The sequence below is a fragment of the Diadema setosum genome, chromosome 12 (assembly GCF_964275005.1).
Source record: "Diadema setosum chromosome 12, eeDiaSeto1, whole genome shotgun sequence".
NCBI lineage: Eukaryota > Metazoa > Echinodermata > Echinoidea > Diadematoida > Diadematidae > Diadema > Diadema setosum.
In genome coordinates, this window is record NC_092696.1 from 35414979 (window position 1) to 35438772 (window position 23794).

Below are 23794 nucleotides of genomic sequence, written 5' to 3' on the forward strand. Positions count from 1 at the left end.
ACATGAACAACTTTGGGTCCCTATCTACAGACTGAAGATGACCCCCACCAAGTTTGATTGAAATTTGCCCACTGGTTCTAATAAAGAAGGTAATGTAGAAGTGTTTTCCCCCTTGGTCATAACCCCTCAAACTTCCACCCCCTCTAAGGGCCCAAAGGGGGGGGGGGGGCTAAATTGGGATTTAATTTCTTTGAATAAGATATATTCTTCATATAAAGAGGTATCTACACACAACATATCTAAACTGTATTGGTTTTGGTCTTTACAATTTTTTTTTTAAGTTTACCCTTTTTTTCCTTGGGGTCCTCCCACTGATCACCCTGGGGGCCGGCCAAATGCTCAACACGAACAATTTTGGGTCCCCTTTGGATCCACACCCCCCAAGGATGATCCCCACCAAGTTTGGTAGAAATCTGTCCACCGGTTCTGGAGAAGAAGATGAAATTGTAAAAAGTTTATGCAAGAAGGACGAAAAGCGATCCCAGTAGCTATTTTGCTTTACATTCTATTATTCATTACATGTAAATAAAATTTTCACATTTTCACATTTCATATAGGGCTATACTTTTCTCCTACTCCTCTAGAACATTATCATGCAACTTGATGTTCAGAGACTCAGAGATCTTCTTCTTACTGTCGTTGAGAGGCAGAGCGGGATGCTTATGGACATATTGAACTGTCCCCCAAAGGAGACAATTGCATGGCCCGCTCCTGGATGGTGCACTTGCACCAATTGCCGCCCCATGCCAAAAGATCTGGAGGCAGTCTGTTGCGGTCTGTCGAAGGCCAACTGCCTATCAACATCAGAGGCACGTTTATGAAAAACACTTGCCAGTATATATGTCTAATAAAAAAAAAAAAAAAAAAACAATGTGGACAACCCACTTAGAACTGAATTAATCGATATATAACACATACTGCATTTCATCTAATGTCTTTGAATGAAATGAATAAGTACACTTATTAAAATTAATCTTTACACTTAAGAGCACACTGTTTTCTTTCATTAAAGAAAAAATCAACATTCATTCCTATTTCATGTTTGATATACACACTTTCAAAAGATAACAAACTGCTGTACATTGCTAGTGATCATAAACATACAGGTATGCTAGTGACTTTCACCAGCCTGTTATGAATATTTGTTTCACATTCATGTATGCAGCTACAATCTGTCAGAGGCTGAACGAAATACCTTCACCACTTTATCAACAAGGGAATAGAGGTTTTGTGTTCATTGTATGAATCTCTTGGATAACAGAAGGGGTCAAATAATGTAACTATCACAGACTTGTCTGTGACATTCCTCTGAAATGTGCCACATAACCCAATAAATATTCTGGTGAAACTCTATGAAAGTAAACCCAATTTGATCCTGTGCCTTGACATTAACATTAGATTTTGCATTTTGATATATGCCGGTTTGACAGGCTAAACATTTTCCAATGTCAACCAAACTGCAGAAATGTTTACATGTGATATACCCAATAGCTATATGTTTTTCATTGCATGCCCTTGACAAAGTTACCATAGCACCTTCTTATTAATGGTAATACGTTATTGTTAGATTATACATAACATAAACCATCAATTCAACATTTTCGTTGTTAGTTTCTTTCTATTCCCAGCACTTCAGATCTATTCTTGACCCCCTCGTTGTAGACTTGCAACGAAGATTGTGGAGAAACATGCAAAACCAGGAGGATGAAGACCAAGAGCCAGGGGCTTAACACAGGCGTGTACGATACATGGTGTATCGTACATTTGTATTGTGGCAACATGGTCATCTGGGAGCAGGTAATCGCAGGGTTGTGCCAAGCTGCTGCGTGTGCAGAGCCCGTGACCAATATCCTGACCCCAACCTACACTATACGGGCTTCCTTCACGCACTCTTGTGTAAGTGTGACACAACACAGCATTCAATTAAGTTCAAGAAACTGCATTTAATGTACCTATCGACAAGAAGTGAACCTGATGCTTTGATTTATAGCACACTGAAGAGATTGTTCATGTTGCACTTGCCTCGCCCCCCAAAAAATCATTATTAATGATAATGAAAATAATTAAATAAAAGATGAAATAAAACAAGTAAAAGATTTTTTACAACAAATGCCAGAAAACATTAATAAAACTATAGATACAAATTTTGTAGTATTGTCATTACGTCATAAAGTATTATGATTTCAGGGTTTCTTCTCTACAAATTTTTTTTTTTTTTTGAAGCAAACTGCAGGAGATGCAATAAAAGCCATTTACAACACTATCTTAATTGATTTCATTCCCTCTTCAGTAGAGAAGCGGCTCTTCCGTCTTTCGCGCAGCTCTTCCTTCGATGGTGGGGGGACTGGTGCAAGTCTAGGGCGGATGACAGCAGGATCATCAGGGATGGGATCTGGGGAGCGGAAGAGGGGTCTGGTGTCATGCAGACGAAGGTTCATGATTTCCGTCATCATCTCTACATCATAGGAGTAGGTCTTGCCGACACGCACCTCATGAACAACCCAATCACCGGCATGCTTGGACCATTTTGCCTTTAGCCTATGAAAACACATACAAAATAGAGAACCCTGTTGAATGTTTCTTCATAAAAATCAATAGACCACCATTTAATATCTTTGAAAATAAACTGGATGGAACAATGACATCTTTTTTAAAACTTCTTCAACAAAGGAGATGGATTATTAGGAATTGTATGAGCATGGTTGTAAATCACATTTATTATGTTTTTCTACAATTTTTTAAGTACTTGAGTTTTAAGGTTGTGAACTTATTTCTTTAGAAATCTGTGAAACCATATGTGACCGTGCACCTCAAAACGAACATAAAGTCGCACACACTGATTTTGCGTGATGACTGAAAATAAGTGAAATGGGTTAACCTAGCCGAACTTGACTTTTTCATATGTTCTGAAAGAGCGGGTCTTCTTTTATAATATGCTAAAATTCGATATCATAAAACGGGCAGGAAAGTGTGTTTTTTAGCAGTTTATCTCGAAGATTTTTGGTAGAATAGTGTGATTAGGTGTGTATTTAGAATCCCTTTTTCATTTCTGATAAACCTTGTCCACAATCTTCACTTTCAACTCTAATAACTTTTCAAAGGATAGTTCTCCTGATTTGAAAGTTGGCATTGATTATGGACAGAATGTGTTAATGAGGCATGCTTAATTTCAATTACATCTGATAATCCCTTCATTGTTACTCAGTTGGTTTACTTCCTGTTTCTTGTCCCATTCATCGCATAGCCAGCACGGTTTGGTAATGATTAAGCGCTTGAATAGACACTGTACTTCAGAGTATCTTTTTTCAGTTCACACTTTTCCTGAGTTCGTGCTTTTTTTCCAATATTTAGATAAGTTAGGAGAGTCCATTTGATTTGAGTTATTTATCATTTTAAAGCTTAAAGTCTGCTATTTCAGAATATGGTCTTGACTAAAAATTCTGTCTGGCGAGTTTTTGTTTGTTTTTAGGTGCAGGGTCACATATATGAAGTTATATCCATCTGCCCCACCCCCTTCAGCTTTAGTAGATTTGCTTACTCAGTTCAATTTCCTTTCTCATCAGAAATGTACCATGCTAACATACACAATACATAACCCTATGCGTAGGCTTTAAAAAAATTACAGCTGAACACAATGCATCCCAGAAAATAATGAAATCATACGGCAATAGCTACAAATTGTGTAAAACTGTGTGAGTGATATTTCTATTACGTAACTGCAATACACCATAGGAATTTATCACTGGCTAAGAAAAAAAAAAGCCTAACAAAACCCACAAAACTTACTTTGGATTTCCATGTTCATCGACAGCAATAATGCTCTGTCCTTGTGTTTGGAGTAATCGATGATCGCCAGTATGTTTCTCGCACGATAGGCTCTGTACCTGAAGTGTGGGGCAGGAGGGGGGGGGGGGAATTAATTTGTTACCTCTACTCATTGGCCTTTGGTTAGTTGTATATACATGTATATATATATATATATATATATATATATATATATATATATATATAAAACAACAGAATAGAATAATCTAGAGACTAGTAATGACATTTGGTTCCTTCTAGCCATGTTTCATATCAACACAGAACCATACAGGATAATGCATGTTGATTCATACCTTGGCTCAAATGGGACGGTGTGTGTGTGTTTTATGTAAATATGTGAGAGTAAATACATTGTCATAAATATGTGCATGGCTGAGCCGAGAAATGTAATACAAGTATTCTCGTGTAAAATACAAAGACTTACCCAAAGGCAAACCTCTTGCCACAATACATCAGAATGTGGTTGTGAAGAGCCTCAAGTTCACCGGTGTGCCTAGAATAACAAGACATGTAAGATGTTTACGTGAATGAACAGAAGTCAGTAAATCACTCCTTTGTACCGATAGGCTTTTTACATTTTACACTATAGCTGTTGCTAATTATTAGTACAGGCAAACATAATTGTTGATATCCGAAGATTTTCTTCAGTGTCGTTTTTATGCTTGTATTAAACATTAAATTACTGCCAACAGTAGCAATATGTTGCATGTAGTGTTTTCTTCTTTGTCTAGAGGTTTGTATCAATATATGGTTCGATTTGAAAAACATCGTGACTGATAACTTAATAAGGTTTCCTGTAATGCTACGTAACTGGTCACAACCGTGTGGGGGGGGGGGGAAATCAATGAATATACCAACGTTGTCATGCTTTAGGAAAAATATTCTCTTTTCCAAATCAATCTAACTTTTATGTTTCTGTTTAGCTGGACCAGCGGTGTATTTAGCAAAGTTGTAGAGAAAATGCCAAGCTTTGCTTTGATCTAATTTGTATGACAAATCTGTTATTGCTTGTATTTATTGTATTATTGTAAAAAGCCATGACTGTAGCATAAAAAAAAGTGATATTGAATGTGTGTGAGAAATGTTATATTTCTCCCTTCCACCAAATTATGACAGAATGCTAGAATGCTAATTAGTAAGTTCCACTTCCAATTTATTAAGATTTTTTCTTCTTTTTTTGACCTGGCTACAATTTTGACTTGTGTGAGGTAAACTCAGGCAAGGTTAACTGTATACACGTTCATATTCCAAAAGGTGTTCCATCAGCAAATAATCAAATGGACACCTGACCTCACATCTGAGATGGGAAACAAATTGACTACATAAATTGTTATAGTCAATACCTGAAATTTACAAAGTGGGCAAGTGTCTTGAGGAAGCGTTTGTCCAGGACGATCTTCACGAGTGCGTCATGTGCCTTTGTGCCACTCTGGAGCCACTCTTCCCTCTCTGGATTCTCCAACTCCCTATGCTCACAATGAGGCACTCCTCCTAGTCCTCCTGTGATGGTCCAGTCGTGTTTATTAGTGACATGATGGACGAGACCACGCCACTTGCTCTACATAGTACAAGTACGAGATAATAAACATGACATCAATTTCAAATTTGAAGTAAAATTTATTTCCGATTATTTCAAAACAGGATTGAATGCTAATCTTTATGTTTTCCTCCAAAAAAGGGGGCCGTGGTTACCAACCACAAAAAAAAAAATGCACACAAACAAAACAAGGCAAGTGCGGAAATGTGTCTTGTCCGAAAACATAAAACATACACCAGAAATATGCCCTGAAAACTAAAGATTTGGCACAAAAAGTTCATTCACCCCCTGCCTAGACATTTGACCTCATGGTGCTCATCAACTCCACAAGGGACAATTACCATCCATATTTTGTCACAAACAGACCTATGGATTGAAAGTTATGAGCCATACACAAAAATGCGCATTTAAAACTTAACATGGACCCTAACATTTGTTGACGCCTGCATTTGACCTTTGACTTTGTGTTGACAATCAACTCCTCACGGGGCATACATCTTCCACTCATGTTTGTCACAAACAGACTAATGGATCAAAAGTCATGAGCCATAACACAAAGGTGCTGTAAAAAATTAAAATTTACCCCTGCATGTGACCTTTTACCTTTAGGTGATCTTGAAATTTAATCAAATTTAAAAAAATTTATAACCACTCTTCCATCCATGTTTCATTGAAATTAAAGCCCAGAGTACAGAGTTATTAAAGTTTTTGAAGAATTACAGACAGACGATTGATGGACGGACGGACAGACGCCGCACCTTAGCTTCCTCACCTCCAGCGGGCTTGACAAAAAGGACATGGCTGGGGGTCATGGAGGGTTTGGGGAGCCATCCCATGCAAAATCGCACAATGGGGTAATGTGCAAGATAATCTACAAGGTTTTGCTAAAATGTCATTCTATACTAATTGCGTGTATGTTAATTTGTGCAGAATCAGATCTGTAAAAAGGCTCCAAAAGCGTATTTCTTTCTGTGTATTATCCTTAATATTTGTAATTGAACAAAGATGGTATTACGATTGATTTCTGAACTTTTATGATTTTTAATGTATTTATTTGTTTCTTAACATCTCTTTCATTACTTTTGCAGCAAAATTTTTTGCGATATAAATGCTTTTCTGTTCATATGTTAATGCCAATACGAATTAATTTTTGCCATTGACTGCAAACAATATCATATGAACTAGGTTAAAAAAGAAATAATAATAGCTGCTTTTATTCTGGAGCGATTTTCAGTAGCCATTTGCATGTATAAAAAGCTATATAACTTGAGAGTTGTACCCCCAGGCACACACGTCCTTCCCCCCCCCCCAACAATGACTCACCAGAAAGACATCTGGATTTCCTTCACAGGTCTTTGCACAAAACCAAAAATGGTTCACAATGTGCTTTGTCCAGTACTTCAAGGAGCGTTGCGCTGCCAAATTTGATGCCTGAAACATGAATAGCAAATTGATACATAAGTATTATTTTTCATAAGGTTACAAAAATGTGAATAAACTGGTGAGACATCACCAAATGCAAATTATGAAACAGCAGTTACTGTTAACATGCAAAATAGAGATGACATGGACAGGATGATTTATGTTGTTGAATTCCTTGTAAGTGATCATAAAATTATTCAAACCTTGAAAATTCAAAAGACTTAGAATGACAACTGTTTCATACTACCAAATGAAAAAAGGAAGGAAATATTATGTTGACTAATTCCATTTTTTTTAATGTAGGAATATCTTAGCATCTACAAATTTTGGATATCCCCCTTTGAGCATAATCAAAACACATACAAACACACACACACACACACACACACACACACACATAAACAGAACTAATAAGAAGAATAACAAAATACAAAAATACCTCCATTGTTTCATTTGTAGGGCTAAATGTTTACTAACCTTTGATACCTTCTTCCCCACGTTTTTGGCGCCATGCCACACATCCCAACTGTGAATGATTTCTCGATAGTCCTTCCCTAAGTAGATAATTTCAAATGTAATGACAGGAAATAGATATGTAGAGGGTATATGTAAATACATGTGGACATGGGGAAAAATGAAAAAAAAAATTGGTCATTGATCACGATTACATATGATAAAATAATTAAAGTTCGTACAATGTAATATTGGTAAGTTACAAGTTATGTTTTGGCATGATTGGTAAGGTGTGTCTTGCAATCACGTGGTCTTTGGTTGGAACCTGCTGCCAAACGCTCCTGTCTTTCAGTAAAACATTATATCTCAATTGCTTCTTTCTAACTGGAATATACATGGTGATTATGTTCTGCTAGGATGCAGGTATTGGTTTGGACAGATACAGCATATGTGTGCCTCTACCTCACAGAAGTCCCTGCTATTATGCTCCAAGGGAGTTGAAAAGGTGCTCTTTGCATGTGCAGGTATGGTAATGAATGTAGTGGTTTAGTAATAACGAGTCGTCGCTAGCAAAAATACAGCATGCCCTTATTCGACATAAATACCCGTAAAAACTATTCAAATTCCAAGAAAGTCACGCTCATGTGGCTGATACACTGCCAATAATAAATTGCAGTGGATTTGTGGAGAGAAAACTACTCAGAGATGGAGAATTAATTCTTCCATAGAGGGTACCATGGTGGCTTGACCCAAGACTATTTCGGGTTTAATATAAACCCGAAATAGACTTGGGTTTAACTAAACCTAGTTAGCAAAATTCAAAATTAAACCTCGGGTCTAGCTAAAACATAGGTGAGTCTAAAATTGGTTTAAAACTTGGTCTACAGTAGAATACGGGCCTCAGAGTGCTTCTCTAGTTTTTTCATGATTTTTGAAAGATCTACCCTTATTCTACATTTTTCTCATGTTTGGGATTGTAAAATGACTGGGAAAGTGCATTTTCACCAGTTATTCTACAACCCTTTTCTGTAGACTAGTGAGATCAGGTATGTCTTAGAGGTCCCTTTTCTTTTCTTGATAATCCTTTTCACGCTCTTCACCTTCAAGTCTAATAACTTTTGAAAGGATGCCGCTAGTGATTTGAAAATTAGCATTAATCATGGACAGAATGTGTTAAGGGGGTTTTAGAGCATGCTCAATTTCAGTTCAATCTGATAATCCCTTCATTGTTGTTGCTCCAGTGATTAACATCCTGTTTTTTGTCCCATTCATCGCACAGCTAGCACGGTGTGTTAAAGATTAAGCACTTTAATAGACAGTTAGATCCTGTAATTCAGAGCGGTTTTTCTGCATTCACACTTTTCCAGATTATGTGCTAATTTCTTTCCAATATTTAGATAGGTTAGGAGAGTCCATTTCAGTTGAGCTATACATCATTCTAAAGATTAGAGTCTGCTCTTTTAGAATCTACCCTCAACTAAAAACTCATGTCTGGCCACTTTTTCTTGGTTTTGTGATGCAGGGTCAAAAACATACTCAGTATGGCTGAAATAGTCGGGTGGGCATCTGTCACTAATTCCTTCACCGAGAGTCCCAGAGCCTTAATCTTATCAAGGGCTTTGATAAGGGCCATTGGTTCCATTGTGGTAGATTTATCATGAGCTTGCCGTTTATCCAAGAATTCCACGTCCACTACCTCCTTTGAATCATGGTCCATCACAGTATATGTGCAATATTGCGAGCAGAAACCAGGTGAATCATTCCTTGCGTCTCCTTTAAATGAAGCAAACATTTGAGGGATTACATAATGACATGGCACCTTATAAGTTTAACAAAACTTGAAATGTCGCTATGGCAACTGGTATGCCTCCGCCAGTATGCATGATTCTCCTAATAGGTCTAGATAGTACATGTGGACAATGTGTGATTACATTTTCACAAAAATGGCAAAATATTTAAATGACAAGTACTTGTCACAAATATGTCGAATGTTCACCTTCATTGACCCAGGTTTATTTGGATGAATAGGAGAGCATGTATTTGGGATTTAAGGACTTCAACTTGACTTTATTGACCCCGTCATACTTTTATGCATTGAGTAATTTTCAAGGTATGGAGGAAAAGTGCAATTTCTGTATTGAATAATAAATTGTTACCATTTTCATCTGGACTTTGACCCTAAAATTCATAAGATAATCACTGGCAGGCAGAACATGTATATAGACAAATAAGTAATACGTTTCAAGATAACTTTAGCCACTTCCAAGATATGGAGGAAAAAGTCCGTTTAGCACATTCCCTTGATCTTTAACCCTTTGACCTTTGAAGCAAAAAAAGAGAAAAAAAAATTCCAGGAAATCTGTATTAGGTTACATGCATACACCAAGTGTAAAAAAAAAAAAAAAAAAAAAACCCTCTTGGTATTGCATAAGCATGAGGGAAATATAAAAATTTTGAAGTGTTTCCCTTGACTTTTGACCCCTGACCTTTGATTCCATGAACCCTAATCTCTCTAGATAATCACTGCCAGTCAGTACATGTATAATATACTATGTTCCATGAAGCTGGCTAGAACAATTGCCAAGGTTTAGAGAAAAAAGGTGAAGTTTTAATATTCTTAATTGACCTTTTGACCTTTGACCTCTGACCTCATGACCCAAACTTTTGCCAGAGCCTAATCTTAATTGGTTAATACATGTATACAACAAGTTTCAAGAAAATATCTTCAGGCATTACATACATATGGTGGAAATATTAAATTTTTATGTATTTGACCTTGACCTTATGACTTTTGACCTTGAGCATGTACATCCAAAGGTAAATAGGCACAACTTCAACCTCTAATGCACATACATGCAAAGTTTTATTAGGATACCTCAAAAGGTTTTGGTTGTTGCCCTGTCCACAAAATTCATTACGGACTGGCGGATGGACGGACGGACAGCCCGAAAACATAAATCTTCCTTCACCACTTCGTGGCGGAGGCATAAGAATAGAACCGCAAAGTTTGTAATTTTTAAAAATTGAAATATTTAATGAGCTGAGTTCTACAAATTCCCCTGTTTACTTTTTTCTTTAAACACTTTAAATGCCTAGACTTCTACAATACATTATTTACTCACTCTCACACAAATACACAGAAAAATGATATGTGTAAGTTGTTCCCTTTTCAGCATGTTTTGATGAAGTCTCTAAATACATATTTGTGAAATAAAAATTGAACGATATCATGTTTCTTACCACAAAGTACAATCTCCTTGTCCTTCAGCTTCTCTCTAGTTTCTTCAAATATTGTAGTTGCCATGCCCTCAACTACAGGACAAACATAGTGATTTTGCACTGCAGAAAACAGTTTGGATGAGAACATATGGAGATTCATCACATCAGCCATCCTCTTTATCTTCAAGAAATTATTCCCAGATAAGAGAATGGCTGATGCGAATTTAATGTCACCAACATGTGATCCATTCACAGTTTCCTGCATGCAGAATCGTGAAATGTGTCCTGATGCACACTCCTGTAACAAACAGAAGACAAAACAAATGGTCAAAATAATACAAGTCCAGTGCCATAATGTGTCTCGCCCACAAAATAACATTAGAAATTGAGTCATAAAAACTGAACATTTGACCCAAAAAGAGGCCCCTATCTATGACCTTTTACCTTGTGGTGACCAACAACTCCCCATGGGACATTTACCATACAACTGTGATTACAAACAGACCTAATGGATCAAAAGTTCTGAGACATGATAGAAATGCACCATAAAAAGTAATTTGGCCGTAACGTTCCTTGACCCCTGCCTTTGACCTCTGATGGACGACCGACAAACAGACGCTGTAGGCACTTCTTAAAGTCTCCCTTCACCTTTTATGGCCTTGACACAAACTGGAAATTTTACATGTCAGTGGGACATGGGAGTATTAAAGATCTTGTACGAAAAACAGCTCTAGCTCTAGTGGCTCGGAGTTGATTAGAGCTGTAGTGCTGGAGCCAAAGGTTGGCGGACCATGTCAAGAAGCTGACTCCAGCTCTAACTTTGGCCCGGGAATTCAAAATAAATTTTTATATCTTTTCAGTGACTGAATGACAGAATGGAACTGAATTATAATCTCAATAAATCCTTTACCTTATTTTTTAATTTTTTTAAATGATGTTTATGGAATGTTTGTTCTTTTGTTATGCTGTGAAATTTCTACTTTTAAAATTGATGCATATCCTATAAAATGTTACTTACAATAGTCAGGTGGGCAGATGTGCCAGCTGGGGCAATCTGAACGTCCACATCACCATGACACTGTGGACACTTGCCCTTCATGGCAAGCTCAGTAACCATAGCCTCAGTGACTATGAAGAGCTTAGTTGTGGCAGCATCTTGTGCAGTCTTTGTCTTGTGATGCAGACCCCTCACAGTCACAGACATCTCTTCCTCCTGGGTGGTGTCCTGTAGTGCCTCCCCACTCCCAAACACATCCTCCAAGTCGTCGGTAACATCAAGAGTCTTCAAGATGTCTCTGGAAAGATAAAGAACATAAAAGGAAGGATACCTCAGAAAGAAAAGCTATTAATTACTTTTATACTATTAGATAGAGAAAATAAAAAGAGAATATGAGAGAAGTGTTCATGATGTGCCTTGCCCTTTTCTGCATGTTCATACACTCACAACCCCAACCCCCAATAAAAAGGTGAAATAAAGGTATACAGCAGTTTAAACCATGGTAAATGGTGCAACATATACGAAGTGAATTTGAAAAACATACTTGTTCTGTCGATATGGGGGATGCCAATTTCCGTCGTCCTCGTCTTGCAAAATCTCTTCCCGAGGGAAGACATAACCTTCCCTTTCAGTGTACTCCACACTAAGACTGAAGAAATATAAAATACATTAGATCATAAATACACCTTATTATAAAATGTTGCTTTATTCTTGTGCTACTAGTATTCCAGTTATCCTTGCGTTAATTTAGGTAAAGCTCAGCTTGTGATAAAATGCAAAAGATACAGTTTACTTAGTGTTTTTATAGCATAAAAATTGTTAAAAATATGAAGAGCTACAAACGTACATGTATTATAAAGAATGATGGAACCATGATACGAGTTCGTGTCAATCCATACTTGGAGCTACTGAACAACCTTCTAAACTTACGAAATACATGTACCAATTTGCAAACAAAGTACAATTTTTAATGCCTCGTTCACATGCGGACAGCGATAAATCTACAAAGGACTATGCAAAACATAATTTGTTTTTATTTGGGGAGGGGAGGGGGAAGGGTAATCGTCCAATGAAACGTGTACAGCGTTCACGAACCTGTTTATGCGGGAAAATGGTGTAACATTCAGGGTTGGCCACAAGGTTAAAAATTGGAAAATCAAGGGTTAAAAAGGGTATCGAAATCACAATTCTCTTTAAATAACTGACATAATGATAGAAATTTTACTAATTTCTCCACCTTCTTTTTTACAAAGATTCATAATTTTAAAAAAATATATTTTTCCATGTTTAGAGAATGACACAAATCTCCAGATCGCTCCTTGTTAAAGATGCTTTTCAGAGGTAGGGCCAAGTCAATAATGCATCAAAGGCATAAATAGGAAATATTCCCCCCCCCTCCCCTTGGAGTTTTATAACACACAACATACAGATCTCAAATAAAACAGGAAATGAGAACAACAGAGGAAGGATTGTAATAAGTAGTGTGCTATTGCATTCACAATAACACACATAGAAAACAAACAAGAGTGAAAGCCCTTACTTCAATTCACTGACTTCCTCAGATTCGTCTTCATGAACTGTTGTAGTCACATCAGCTTGTGAGCTTTCACTAATAGAAAAGAGATGAAAAATAAGCATGTAATATATCATTTCAGTTGGTGAGTGATTGCTATAATCAAAAGCATATTTTTATACCCCCGCCAAACGAAGTTTGAAGGGGGTATATAGGAATCAGCGGACGGTCGGGCGGTCGGGCGGTCGGTCCGTTGCAAATCTTGCGTCGCGAACTACTTCCTCAGTTTTCAACCGATTCCCATAAAACTTGGCACAGATGTGTGCCTTGGGTTGTAGATGTGCAAGACGTATTTTTTGACAGCACCCAAAAGTACGTTGCCATGGTAACGGCATATTATGGGCAAAAATGGGTACAAATCTTGCGTCACGAACTCCTCCCACAGTTTTTGATCAATTTTTATGAAATTAGGTACAGATGTTCATCTGAATATGTTAATGTGCAAGACACATATTTCCGCAGTGGCAAAAAGTGCGTTGCCATGGTAACGGCATGTTATTGGTAAAATATAGGGCAAAATGCTTAATGGCAAAACAGCTTCATCAGTGTTCTTCCAATTCTCATGGAATTCATATTGAATGTTTGTCTTAGGATATAGGTCAGCATGACACATTTCTTGACAGTGACAAAAAGTATGTTGCCATGGTAACAGCTCACATATTATGAGCCAAAATGATGGAAAATTTTGTGTTGCAAACTTCTTCCTCAGTTTTTGCCCAATTTCCATGAAACTTGGTACAGATGTGTGTCTTTGGTTGTAGATGTGCAAGACGCATTTTATGACAGTACCCGAAAGTGCGTTGCCATGGTAACGGCATATTAATGGCAGAAGATCAAGGAAAGATCTTGCGGATTTAACTACTTCCTCAGTTTTTTGACCGAAGCTTATGAAATGTGGCACACACCTTGATCTTGGTGGGAAGATGTGGAAGACATATTTTTCAGACGTGTCGGAAGCTGCGTTGCCATGGTAACGGCATACAAATGGCAGAAGATCAAGGAAAGATCTTGCGGATTGAACTACTTCCTCTGTATTTGACTGAAGCTCATGAAATGTGGCACACACATTGGTCTTGGTGGGAAGATGTGCAAGACATATTTTTTTGGACGTGTCGGAAGCTGCATGCCATGGTAACGGCATATTAATCGCAGAAGATCAAGGAAAGATCTTATGGATTGAACTACTTCCTCAGTTTTTGACAAAAGCTTATGAAATGTGGCACACACAATAGTCTTGGTGGGAAGATGTGCAAGACATATTTTTCGGACGTGTCGGAAGCTGCGTTGCCATGGTAACGGCATTTAAATGGCAGAAGATCAAGGAAAGATCATTCCTTGGGTAAGACTGTCGTCACGGGGCGGGGGTATTAATCACCTTCAGTGATATTTCTAGTTCTTCTCAAAGAGGTGTGTGCCCTTAAACAAGGGCTTGGGCTCTGTTTATAAAAGATTTCTGCTCTGCAACTTATCATCTACTTTACTCTTACGGATTGGTAAACTTCTATAAACCATGCTCTTCTGAGAAATTTTTTTTGGACATTTTAAAGGGGGGGGGGGTGGGGTCTCCATATACCCCACGCAGCATAGCCGCCAATTGCATGATCACCAAAAAGATTTGTTAATATATTTTTTAATGTATATTGATTATGGTAATTTTGCATACATTCTTTTTTTTTTTCATTGTAGTTAACAAAAGTTTTAATAGTGATATTTTTTTTTGGTAAATTCATTCATTTGAAAATACTGACTAATTTTGTTTATCATTTTGAGATGGGATGTACCTTAATAGGTGTTGCAGGATGTCGCACATGAAGAGGTTACAATTATCTTTACAAAGTAATGATCGCAAACAATCAAATTTCATTAGGAAATGTTCTTTTTGAATCAATTCTAAGCACATAAATCACTTACACCCACACCCCCCCCCCCACACACACACATAAAGACACACACATTCAAATCAGAAAAAATTAGAACTATCACTCATTATGATTAATATACCCCCACCCACAACTGAGGAAAATAGCTCAACCAGGATTTGTTTTTTTTTTTTTTTTTAATGAAAAAAAAATACAATGGCAATGCACTGTCCAACAGTAAATAAATGTATTGCTCACTGTTAGTCAAATGTCCCACATCTCAAGTCAAGTGCTGAAAAACTGAGTGAGCAAGATAATTAAATGACGATTTCTATGGTTTTCATGAAGAATTGTGTAACCATGGCAACACAATGTTGGATATTAAGAAAAAAATGAAGTTTGCACAACTATATTGTATATATCATAGCCGTCACATGTGCCAAATTTCAAGCCAAATGCTAACAGGATGAGGGGCTTAGTTGAATTAACAATAGTAGCGTATCATTTTCATTCAAAATATACTGTCACCATGGCAACACATTTCCCACACTTGCAAAAGAGTTTTTGCACATCAAGGCAATGTGGAGGTAACATGTGCCAAATATGAAGACAAAATGCTCTAAACAGAGAGAGTTAGGATCTAATCGAAATGTTATATGATCCATTCAAAATGCACTGTTACCATGGCAACACATTGTTCAACAATGATGAAATACAAAGTTTGAATATCTCTCTACTACAATGGTTGCATGTGCCAAGTTTAAAGCCAAATGCTCAGAGTGAGGGAGTTAACTGAATCCACAATTTTTTTGTATTATTTTCATTCAAAACATGCCGTTACCATGGCAACGCATTGTTCACCACTGACGAAAGATTACCTTTGCACATCTACGTACCATGGCAATGCATTATGCAATACTAATGAATAAGGTGTCTTGCACATCTACCTTTGATAGCAGTCACACATGCCAAATTTGGGGTCAATTGCTCAAAAAATGAGAGAGGAGTTCGAAACACAACATTTTGTTAGATTTTTTTGAAATTTGTCGTTGCCATGGCAACTCATTATGCAATAATAACAAAAAAGATGTTTAGCACATCTCCCTTTGTTAGCAGTCACACATGCTAAATTTGGGGATAATTGCTCAAAAAATGAGAGTAGTTCGATCCACAAGTTTTTCGAAAATATGCCGTTGCCATGGCAACCCATTATGCGATACTAACGAAAAAGATGTCTTGCACATCTACCTTTGATAGCGGTCACACATGCCAAATTTGGGGTCAATTGCTCAAAAAATGAGAGAGGAGTTTGACCCACAAGATTTTGCAACAGACCGACCGCCCGACCGCCCGCCCAACCGACTGACCGACCGACCGACCGACCGACCGACCGACCGACCGACCGACCAACCGACCAACCGGCCACCCGACCTCAGGGTGATTCTTATATACCTCCCCTTACACACTATTTGTGGGTGGGTGTATAAATATCTGTTGTCTACACTAAGGTCTTTCATGTATAATACAGTACCTTCTACGATAATATTGAATATAGATCTGCATAAAAGTTATCATAGGTCTACAAATGAAAAGAAAAAAAATAAGTTAAAAGAAGTGAAAGGTTAACTTTTTCTCGGACATTGTGAAATGTATGTAGAACAAAATAACCTTGGCCACATATGCCTGATGGAGATGATGATTACTATATTGCAGATTACTACTATAAGCAAGCTTGCATGCAATCACATGACAATGATCTACAATTCAAAATCAAACACACAAAAAAGAAATCAGTTGTTTAGAAGTTTATGAGTCTTCTGCACCTTTCTTGAGTCGAAGAGGACAATCCTCCCTTCTCATCTACTGACTGCTGTCTCCATTTGGTAGAGACACTGTAGGAAATAAACAAACAAACAAGGAAAAGTAGAAATTACGCGGTGCGTAATATATGTCACCGCCGGAAGTAGGATTTAGTAGCAAAATGTACAATATAGGTAAAAAGATCTAGGTCAAAGGTCAAAGGTCAAAATTCTGTGTAGAAGTTTTGAAGCCCTCACCTAGTGCCATCATATAAAGCAAACGGAATCGATATCGGGTTAGAATTGGCGAAGGAGTAGCATTTTGTAGCCAATGTACAATATAGGTCAAAAATCAAGTTCAAAGGTCAAAGAAGTCAAAGGTCCAAATTCTGTGTAGAAGTTTTGAAGCCCTCACCTAGTGCCATCACATAAAGCAAACTGAATCAAAATCGGGTTAGAAATGGCGAAGGAGTAGCTTTGAAGCAAAATATACAGTATAGGTCAAAGGTCAAGGTCAAAGGTCACAACTTAAATTCTGTGTAGAAATTTCAAAGCTCCCATGTAGTGCTATCATATAAAGCAAAGAGAATCAAAATCGGGTTAGAAATGGCGAAGGAGTAGCATTTTGAAGCAAAATGTACAATATAGGTCAAAGGTCAAGGTCAAAGGTAATAACTGGAATTCTGTGTAAAAGTTTCAAAGCTCCCATGTAGTGCTATCATATAAAGCAAACAGAATCAAAATTGGGTTAGAAATGGCGAAGGAGTAGCATTTTGAAGCAATATGTACAATATAGGTCAAAGGTCAAGGTCAAAGGTCACAACTGAAACTCTGTGTAGAAGTTTCAAAGCTCCCATGTAGTAAATTTATAAAGCAAACAGAATCAAAATTGGCTCATAAATGACAGAGAAGTAGCAAATTGAACATTTTGACCACACACGGATGCACAGACGGACGGATGGACGGACACACAGACACACACACGTACGGAGCCCGTTTCATAGTCCCCTGCTCGAACTCGTTCGGCGGGGACAATAAACAAACATGTATGGTATACACCACCAAAGACTAAATGATGTTATGCTTATGTCTGGAAGGTGAAAATTAGTTGGCATGCTGTGGATGTCCACAACACCAAAATCACAAAGAAATAGCTGGATTAATGTGAGTTGCAACGTAAACATACCAGACCCATCTCTTTTTGCTATGCATACACCATTTTTGACAGAATTAGTTTGAAAAGATCTGGAAAGGATTATAGCTGACTCTGGGGAATGGCTGAAGGAAAAGAAAAATCATATTGCATACATGCATCCTAAAACATCCTAAGTTTTGAGTCTACTTTACGGAGATTCATATTCCATAACTTCAAGCATCTTGATCAGATTAATAATTCATGGAAGTTCAGATGAAATAGTAACACAAATATAAAGTCTATTGTACATACAGAATGTCTACCTCTACTTATTGACAAGAGTACTGACAAGAAATTGTTGCAACTCCTTGTAATGTCAATGAAATGCAATCAATTAGAAAATGGTGAAAATCAGAGATACAATCTTACCTTCCACATCTGGGCACATTCGGTGAATTGAAAAAAGGAAGGCTGCAAAAGGAAAGTTTGAAATTTCAAATTTAACAGTAAATTAACATGATATTAGCCTGCAAATTACTATAATTTGCATAATCATATGAAACATTTACACAGTAGCACAACTGGAATATTTTAGTCAAATCAATATTTAATGAAGCATTACAGACTGAACATTGTATCCATCATACACGAAACATCAAGTGAGTGTTATTCTAAAATTATTAGTTATAAACAGCTAAGCCATTGCACACTATGAAATGGTTATGCCATTGCCAAGGACGGGTTGAAATACCGGTAACCATTTAGCGATGCTTTAATATTGAGGAAAATGGTCATTTCGACATGACCACTGACCGTTTCATAGTAGCAAAGTAGCTTAATTGTTTTATATCACTCATTGATAATACTCTATCTGAAACATTCCTTAAGAGGAAAAAAAATCAAGTGAAATTATAGCTGTACTCATATCTGACAAGACTTGATGACTGCATTATTGTTATGTACATCAATATACAAACTAGCACACGCACAGCACGCTTGCAAACAGCATTAAGTACATGTAGTGTACTTACCTAACTCGCCAGGAGTTAAGCGCTTAACCTATACTACTGTTTTTACAATTGAGAGAGTAGAGAAGAACATGCATACCTAGATAAATTCCCCAATAACGGTGTACTAGGGGAAATGGGGGCAGCCAATGTCGGAGTGGATGTCACATTTCTATTGAAAAATGAAAATACCGAAACATATACATGTCATGACTACGCACAACCTCATGTTTTAACTAGAAATGTTGCTATGGCGACTGGTATGCCTCCGCCATAATACATGATTCTCCTAATAGGTCAAGATTGTACATGTGGACAATGTGTGATTACATTTTCACAAAATTGGCAAAATATTGAAATGACAAGTTTGTCACAAATGTGTTGAATGTTCACCTTCCTTGACCTAGGTTTATTTTGATTAATAGGAGAGCATGTATTTGGGATGTAAGGACATTAACTTGACTTTGACCCTATCATACGTTAATGCATTGAGTAATATTCAAGGTATGGAGAAAAAGTGCAATTTCTGTATTGAATCGTAAATTGCTACCATTTTCATCTGTACTTTTACCCTAAAATTCATAAGATAGTTACTGGCAGGCAGAACATGTATATTGATATATATGTAATACGTTTAAAGATAACTGGAGCCACTTCCGAGATATTGAGGAAAAACTTATTTCAGCACTTTCACTTGATCTTTGACCTTTCACCTTTGAGGCCAAAAAAAAAAAAGAGAATCTGTATTAACTTGTACATGTATGCATACAACAAGTATTAAAAAAAAAAAAACTAATCCTGCTGGCATTGCAAAAATATGAGGGAAAGAGTAACATTTTGAGATGTTGCCCTTGACCTTTTACCCTTGACCTGTGACCCAATGAACTCAAAATTATCTAGATAATCACTGCTAATCAGTACATTTTCCATGAAAATACCTTGAACAATATCAAAGATACTAAGAAAAAAGGTGAAGTTTTGATATTTTACTTGACCTTTTGACCTTTCACCCTATGACCCAAACTTTCATCAGAAAATCTTATTCGGGTAATACATGTACAAACTAAGTTTCAAGAAAATAGCTTCAGGCATTGCATAGATATCGTGGAAATAGTGAAATTTATGTTTTTGACCTTGAACTTTTGACCTTTGACCTTGAGCATGTGCACCCAAAAGTGGATAGGCACAACTTCACCCCCTAATACACATACATGACAAGTTTCATTAGGATACCTCAAAAGGTTTTGATAGTTACCCTTTCCACACAATCAGCATTACGGACAGACGGACAGAAGGACGGACGGACGGAAAGACGGACGGATGGACGGACAACCCGAAAACATAATGCCTCCGGCACCACTTCGTGGCGGAGGCATAAAAATAAAAATTTGATATTAATAAACAAACAATTGTCAATGAAACTTATTATCATTTGCATCAAAAATTTCAATCATTGATATCTTATCATGTTGTAATTGAAAGGCTAGGAAATAATAGGATAAAGATAAGAGTGTTGTCCTACAATATGCCTACAATCCATAACAGCAAGAAATTTCCTTTAATCCCCCTACTTTTCCATTGATATTGCACATGTAAATAGTTCTGGGTTTGATTACAATATTGGACAGAATTGGTGGAGATACACACAGATGCTATCCATGTAGTAAGCATCAGTGGTCATCGTTATTGAAATTTGAGTAAGACCTGGGTCCTTAATTGGGTCAACATTAGCAACAATCCCCAGAAGGCTAGAACCGTTATAAATATCTTTAAAAAAAAGTATCCCAAATTATATGTAAACTTAAGCTGAATAACATACAAAACTTTATTAAGAAACTTGGGAGTGTACATCATTATGTTTAAAAACAAAATGGAGGAAGGCCTACAAATACAAAATGCATGTAAATGTCAGGCCTGGTAATTCAAGTAGAGCGCTACTAGTTTCAAATCTACTGCACATAGCTACCTCCCCTGCATATTGCATGTGCCCATTTAATGCATAATAATTTCTATACATGTTTTACATTCCAGATGCATGCAACCACGCTAGATGGTTTGACACAAGAATCTTGCCAAATTGTTGACACAGGATTCTTGCAAAAATATATTATTTACTCATTATTTATCTAGCGATCCACGTCCGACAAGATTTGCTTTTTAGTGGATCACTATTTTCAATAAACGACTCTATTTTACGTAAGCCCACAAAGTAAATATGCATTTTTCCTCCTAATTACTGTATAATAAGTTGTTACATTTTTTTTTTCGGATACAACATGAATCGTTTGCAAATGTTTGAACAAATTTTTCTATTTCATGATACGTGGTATTTTACTTTGTATCTTTTTTAGTTTCGTTCATTGGAAATAAACTATGATTGAATTTAATTGAAAATATTATTTGATTTTTGATTTTGATTTGATTTTATTGGTTCCTGCATTACATCATTGATCATGCAGATACATAAACATATATCATATGTATTGATGGTACCATACATATAAATGGATATACATGAACATTAGTTGCTAACAAATTGAGTTTTTTCATTACCTTTAGAATATACAGCAATACATTTCTTCATTGCCTGTACATAAATGTCCAACAGAACAGTGATGCAATGAATAACGCAGAAGCGATACAGCTTAAGCATTGCTTGATTTATTGACCATACGGAGCAATTTTTTTTTTTGGTAAAATCTGAATTGAATTCACCGACATATTTAGAAATCCTTGCCTCTGAAATACAAAAAAAAAAAAGTAAAGAAAAAAATGTATATAACAGGGTACAGAACTTGATTTTCATACCACTACAGTTTTGTTCAACAGCCTATACACATTATATGATACTGAGAGAGTTTTAAACGTACCGGTTCCTTGTCTGATGTGATCCACATTGCTTGTATCTGAATAGTGGCAGGAGAAAAGAAAGATTCGCTTAACTTTTATAGTCTACTAGACAAGAGATTACCTTGAAATGACTAATATTGTCAGCATGTAGATGCAATAAGAAATCAAACAAAGAATTTTAGTGTGAAAACCATGCTAACATAGCCATCAAGTTTATAGCCACCCAATTTATAATTATAGCACCATATTACTTATATGCCATGTGATCCAAACAATGCAACAGAAACACATGATTCATAATTAAAACACAACTTGATTACGGTGACCAATAATTTTGTAAATATGCCCTTTTTTGAAAATCTTTATGCCCTATGTCAATGCGTAGTCTTGGTAGTTCTATGAGGAGTAGGCCCTATTTGCCAGAGTCTAATACAGTGCACTCCCGCTACAACGAACACGGTTACAACGAAGTAAATCTTCTGGTCCCAAAAATATTACCATTAAAGTCTATGGTACAAAATTCGGTTTATCAATACAACGAACACGGTTATAGCGAAATTTCCGTTATAACGATGTCTTTTCCGAGCGCTACAGACAAGGAAAAACAAAAGAAATGTGCTCCGTTATAACGAAATACGAATTTCTTTCGAAAACACGTAGCGCAACATGCATTTATAGCGTTTCTGCATGGGTGAACGTTTCACATTACTGTGTGTTCGCTCCTTGTGTCACGCACAGTCTCTGAGGGGAACTTGCGTTTATTATTGTAATACAGTTATCCCTTCACATTTCATATAGCTTTCCAGTGTTTGATGATTATTAAGCAAACATAAAATGATATATATACGTGGTTCCTTGTTTTTGTAATATACATATTTTTTTGTTCGGTTATAACGAAATTTCCTTATAACGAAAGAAAACTGCCGGTCCCGAGCATTTCGTTATAACGGGAGTGCCACTGTACACGAGGTCATATCCTATCGTTAAAATAATTTCACATTCATCTCAATGGCAGGACACTTTACTGACTTTGATACAGAATTATTTTACGTGACCAGCACATACATAGGCCTACTTGCCAACCCTACTGAATTGGGCGGTATTTAGAATAATTATTGGTTTTCATCTGCAGTGCCGGCTACTGATCTCTTCAATTGCTAGGCCCAACCAGGGAGGTGGAAAATAAGTAGGACTAACACTGACAGTTAGGACTGGTGGTAGGACATACTAAGCATAGCCTGAGCATAGGACCCTAACAGTTAGGTCTCAAATCCCATTCTGACATACCGGTAGTCAATAGACATGTCTACAGACTCCAACTGTGTACTGTACGTCCAGTGTTAGATCTAGTCTAACGTTATGCCTAACTGTACAGGCCTACGCCTAGTGTGTGAATAAAGCCTTTATTCACATGTGAGTGAAATTTCAGGCAAATTGTGAGACAGAACCTGGACCTCTACATTTTAGTTTTAACAAAAAAGCATTAGGGTGTGTGTTTATAGCACACTTGCTCATTTCAACAGCATTATTATGAAATAGGTCACACTCAATTCAGGCAGTTCTGTGGTATCAATTTCCATCAGACTGTAGACTTTACACAGTAGGCCACCATAAGTATACAAGCATTGTGTCACGTCCGGACACTATTACACCATGGTATTACCGGAGACGCACATTTTTGCATACAAATGACATTCTGTACGCGTTAGACTTCGTAGATTATCCTCACAGAACTTCAGGTGGACTGAAAATGCAAAAGAAGCAACATAAAAATGTACAAACACACGATGAAATTCATATTCTACCTAAAAATTAATATAATTATGTCCAATTCTGTGAAAAACTTTTCATTTATAAATAATATCAATCCGACAATAATGATATTGGAAGCGAAAAACTGACCAAGCCAATGCTCATTATTATAAGTGAGAAGTTTTTCGAGGAATTAGACATAGAAAAAAACTAGGCCTCCTGGGGGGCCTAGATCTAGATGTCTACTAGTAACTAGGCCTACTTGTCGCTCAGTGACCCGCACCTCGTCATAGTGAATATTTATGCATGTTTGAATCACATGTCATGACTAAAATTCTATGCAGTCCCACTCACGTGATATAGCAA

General features: G+C 36.9%; 1 protein-coding gene across 1 annotated transcript; it reads right to left on the reverse strand.

Moving 5' to 3' along the window:
• Positions 1-607: 607 nt before the first annotated feature.
• LOC140235917 (uncharacterized) lies at positions 608-22980 on the reverse strand. The gene is given in 14 exon segments (XM_072315909.1): positions 608-794; positions 2257-2538; positions 3787-3815; positions 3818-3884; positions 4250-4318; positions 5169-5383; positions 6686-6793; positions 7262-7338; positions 8774-9010; positions 10478-10754; positions 11475-11751; positions 11998-12102; positions 12994-13062; positions 22964-22980. Coding segments are annotated over 14 exon segments (2016 nt in total).
• Positions 22981-23794: the final 814 nt, after the last annotated feature.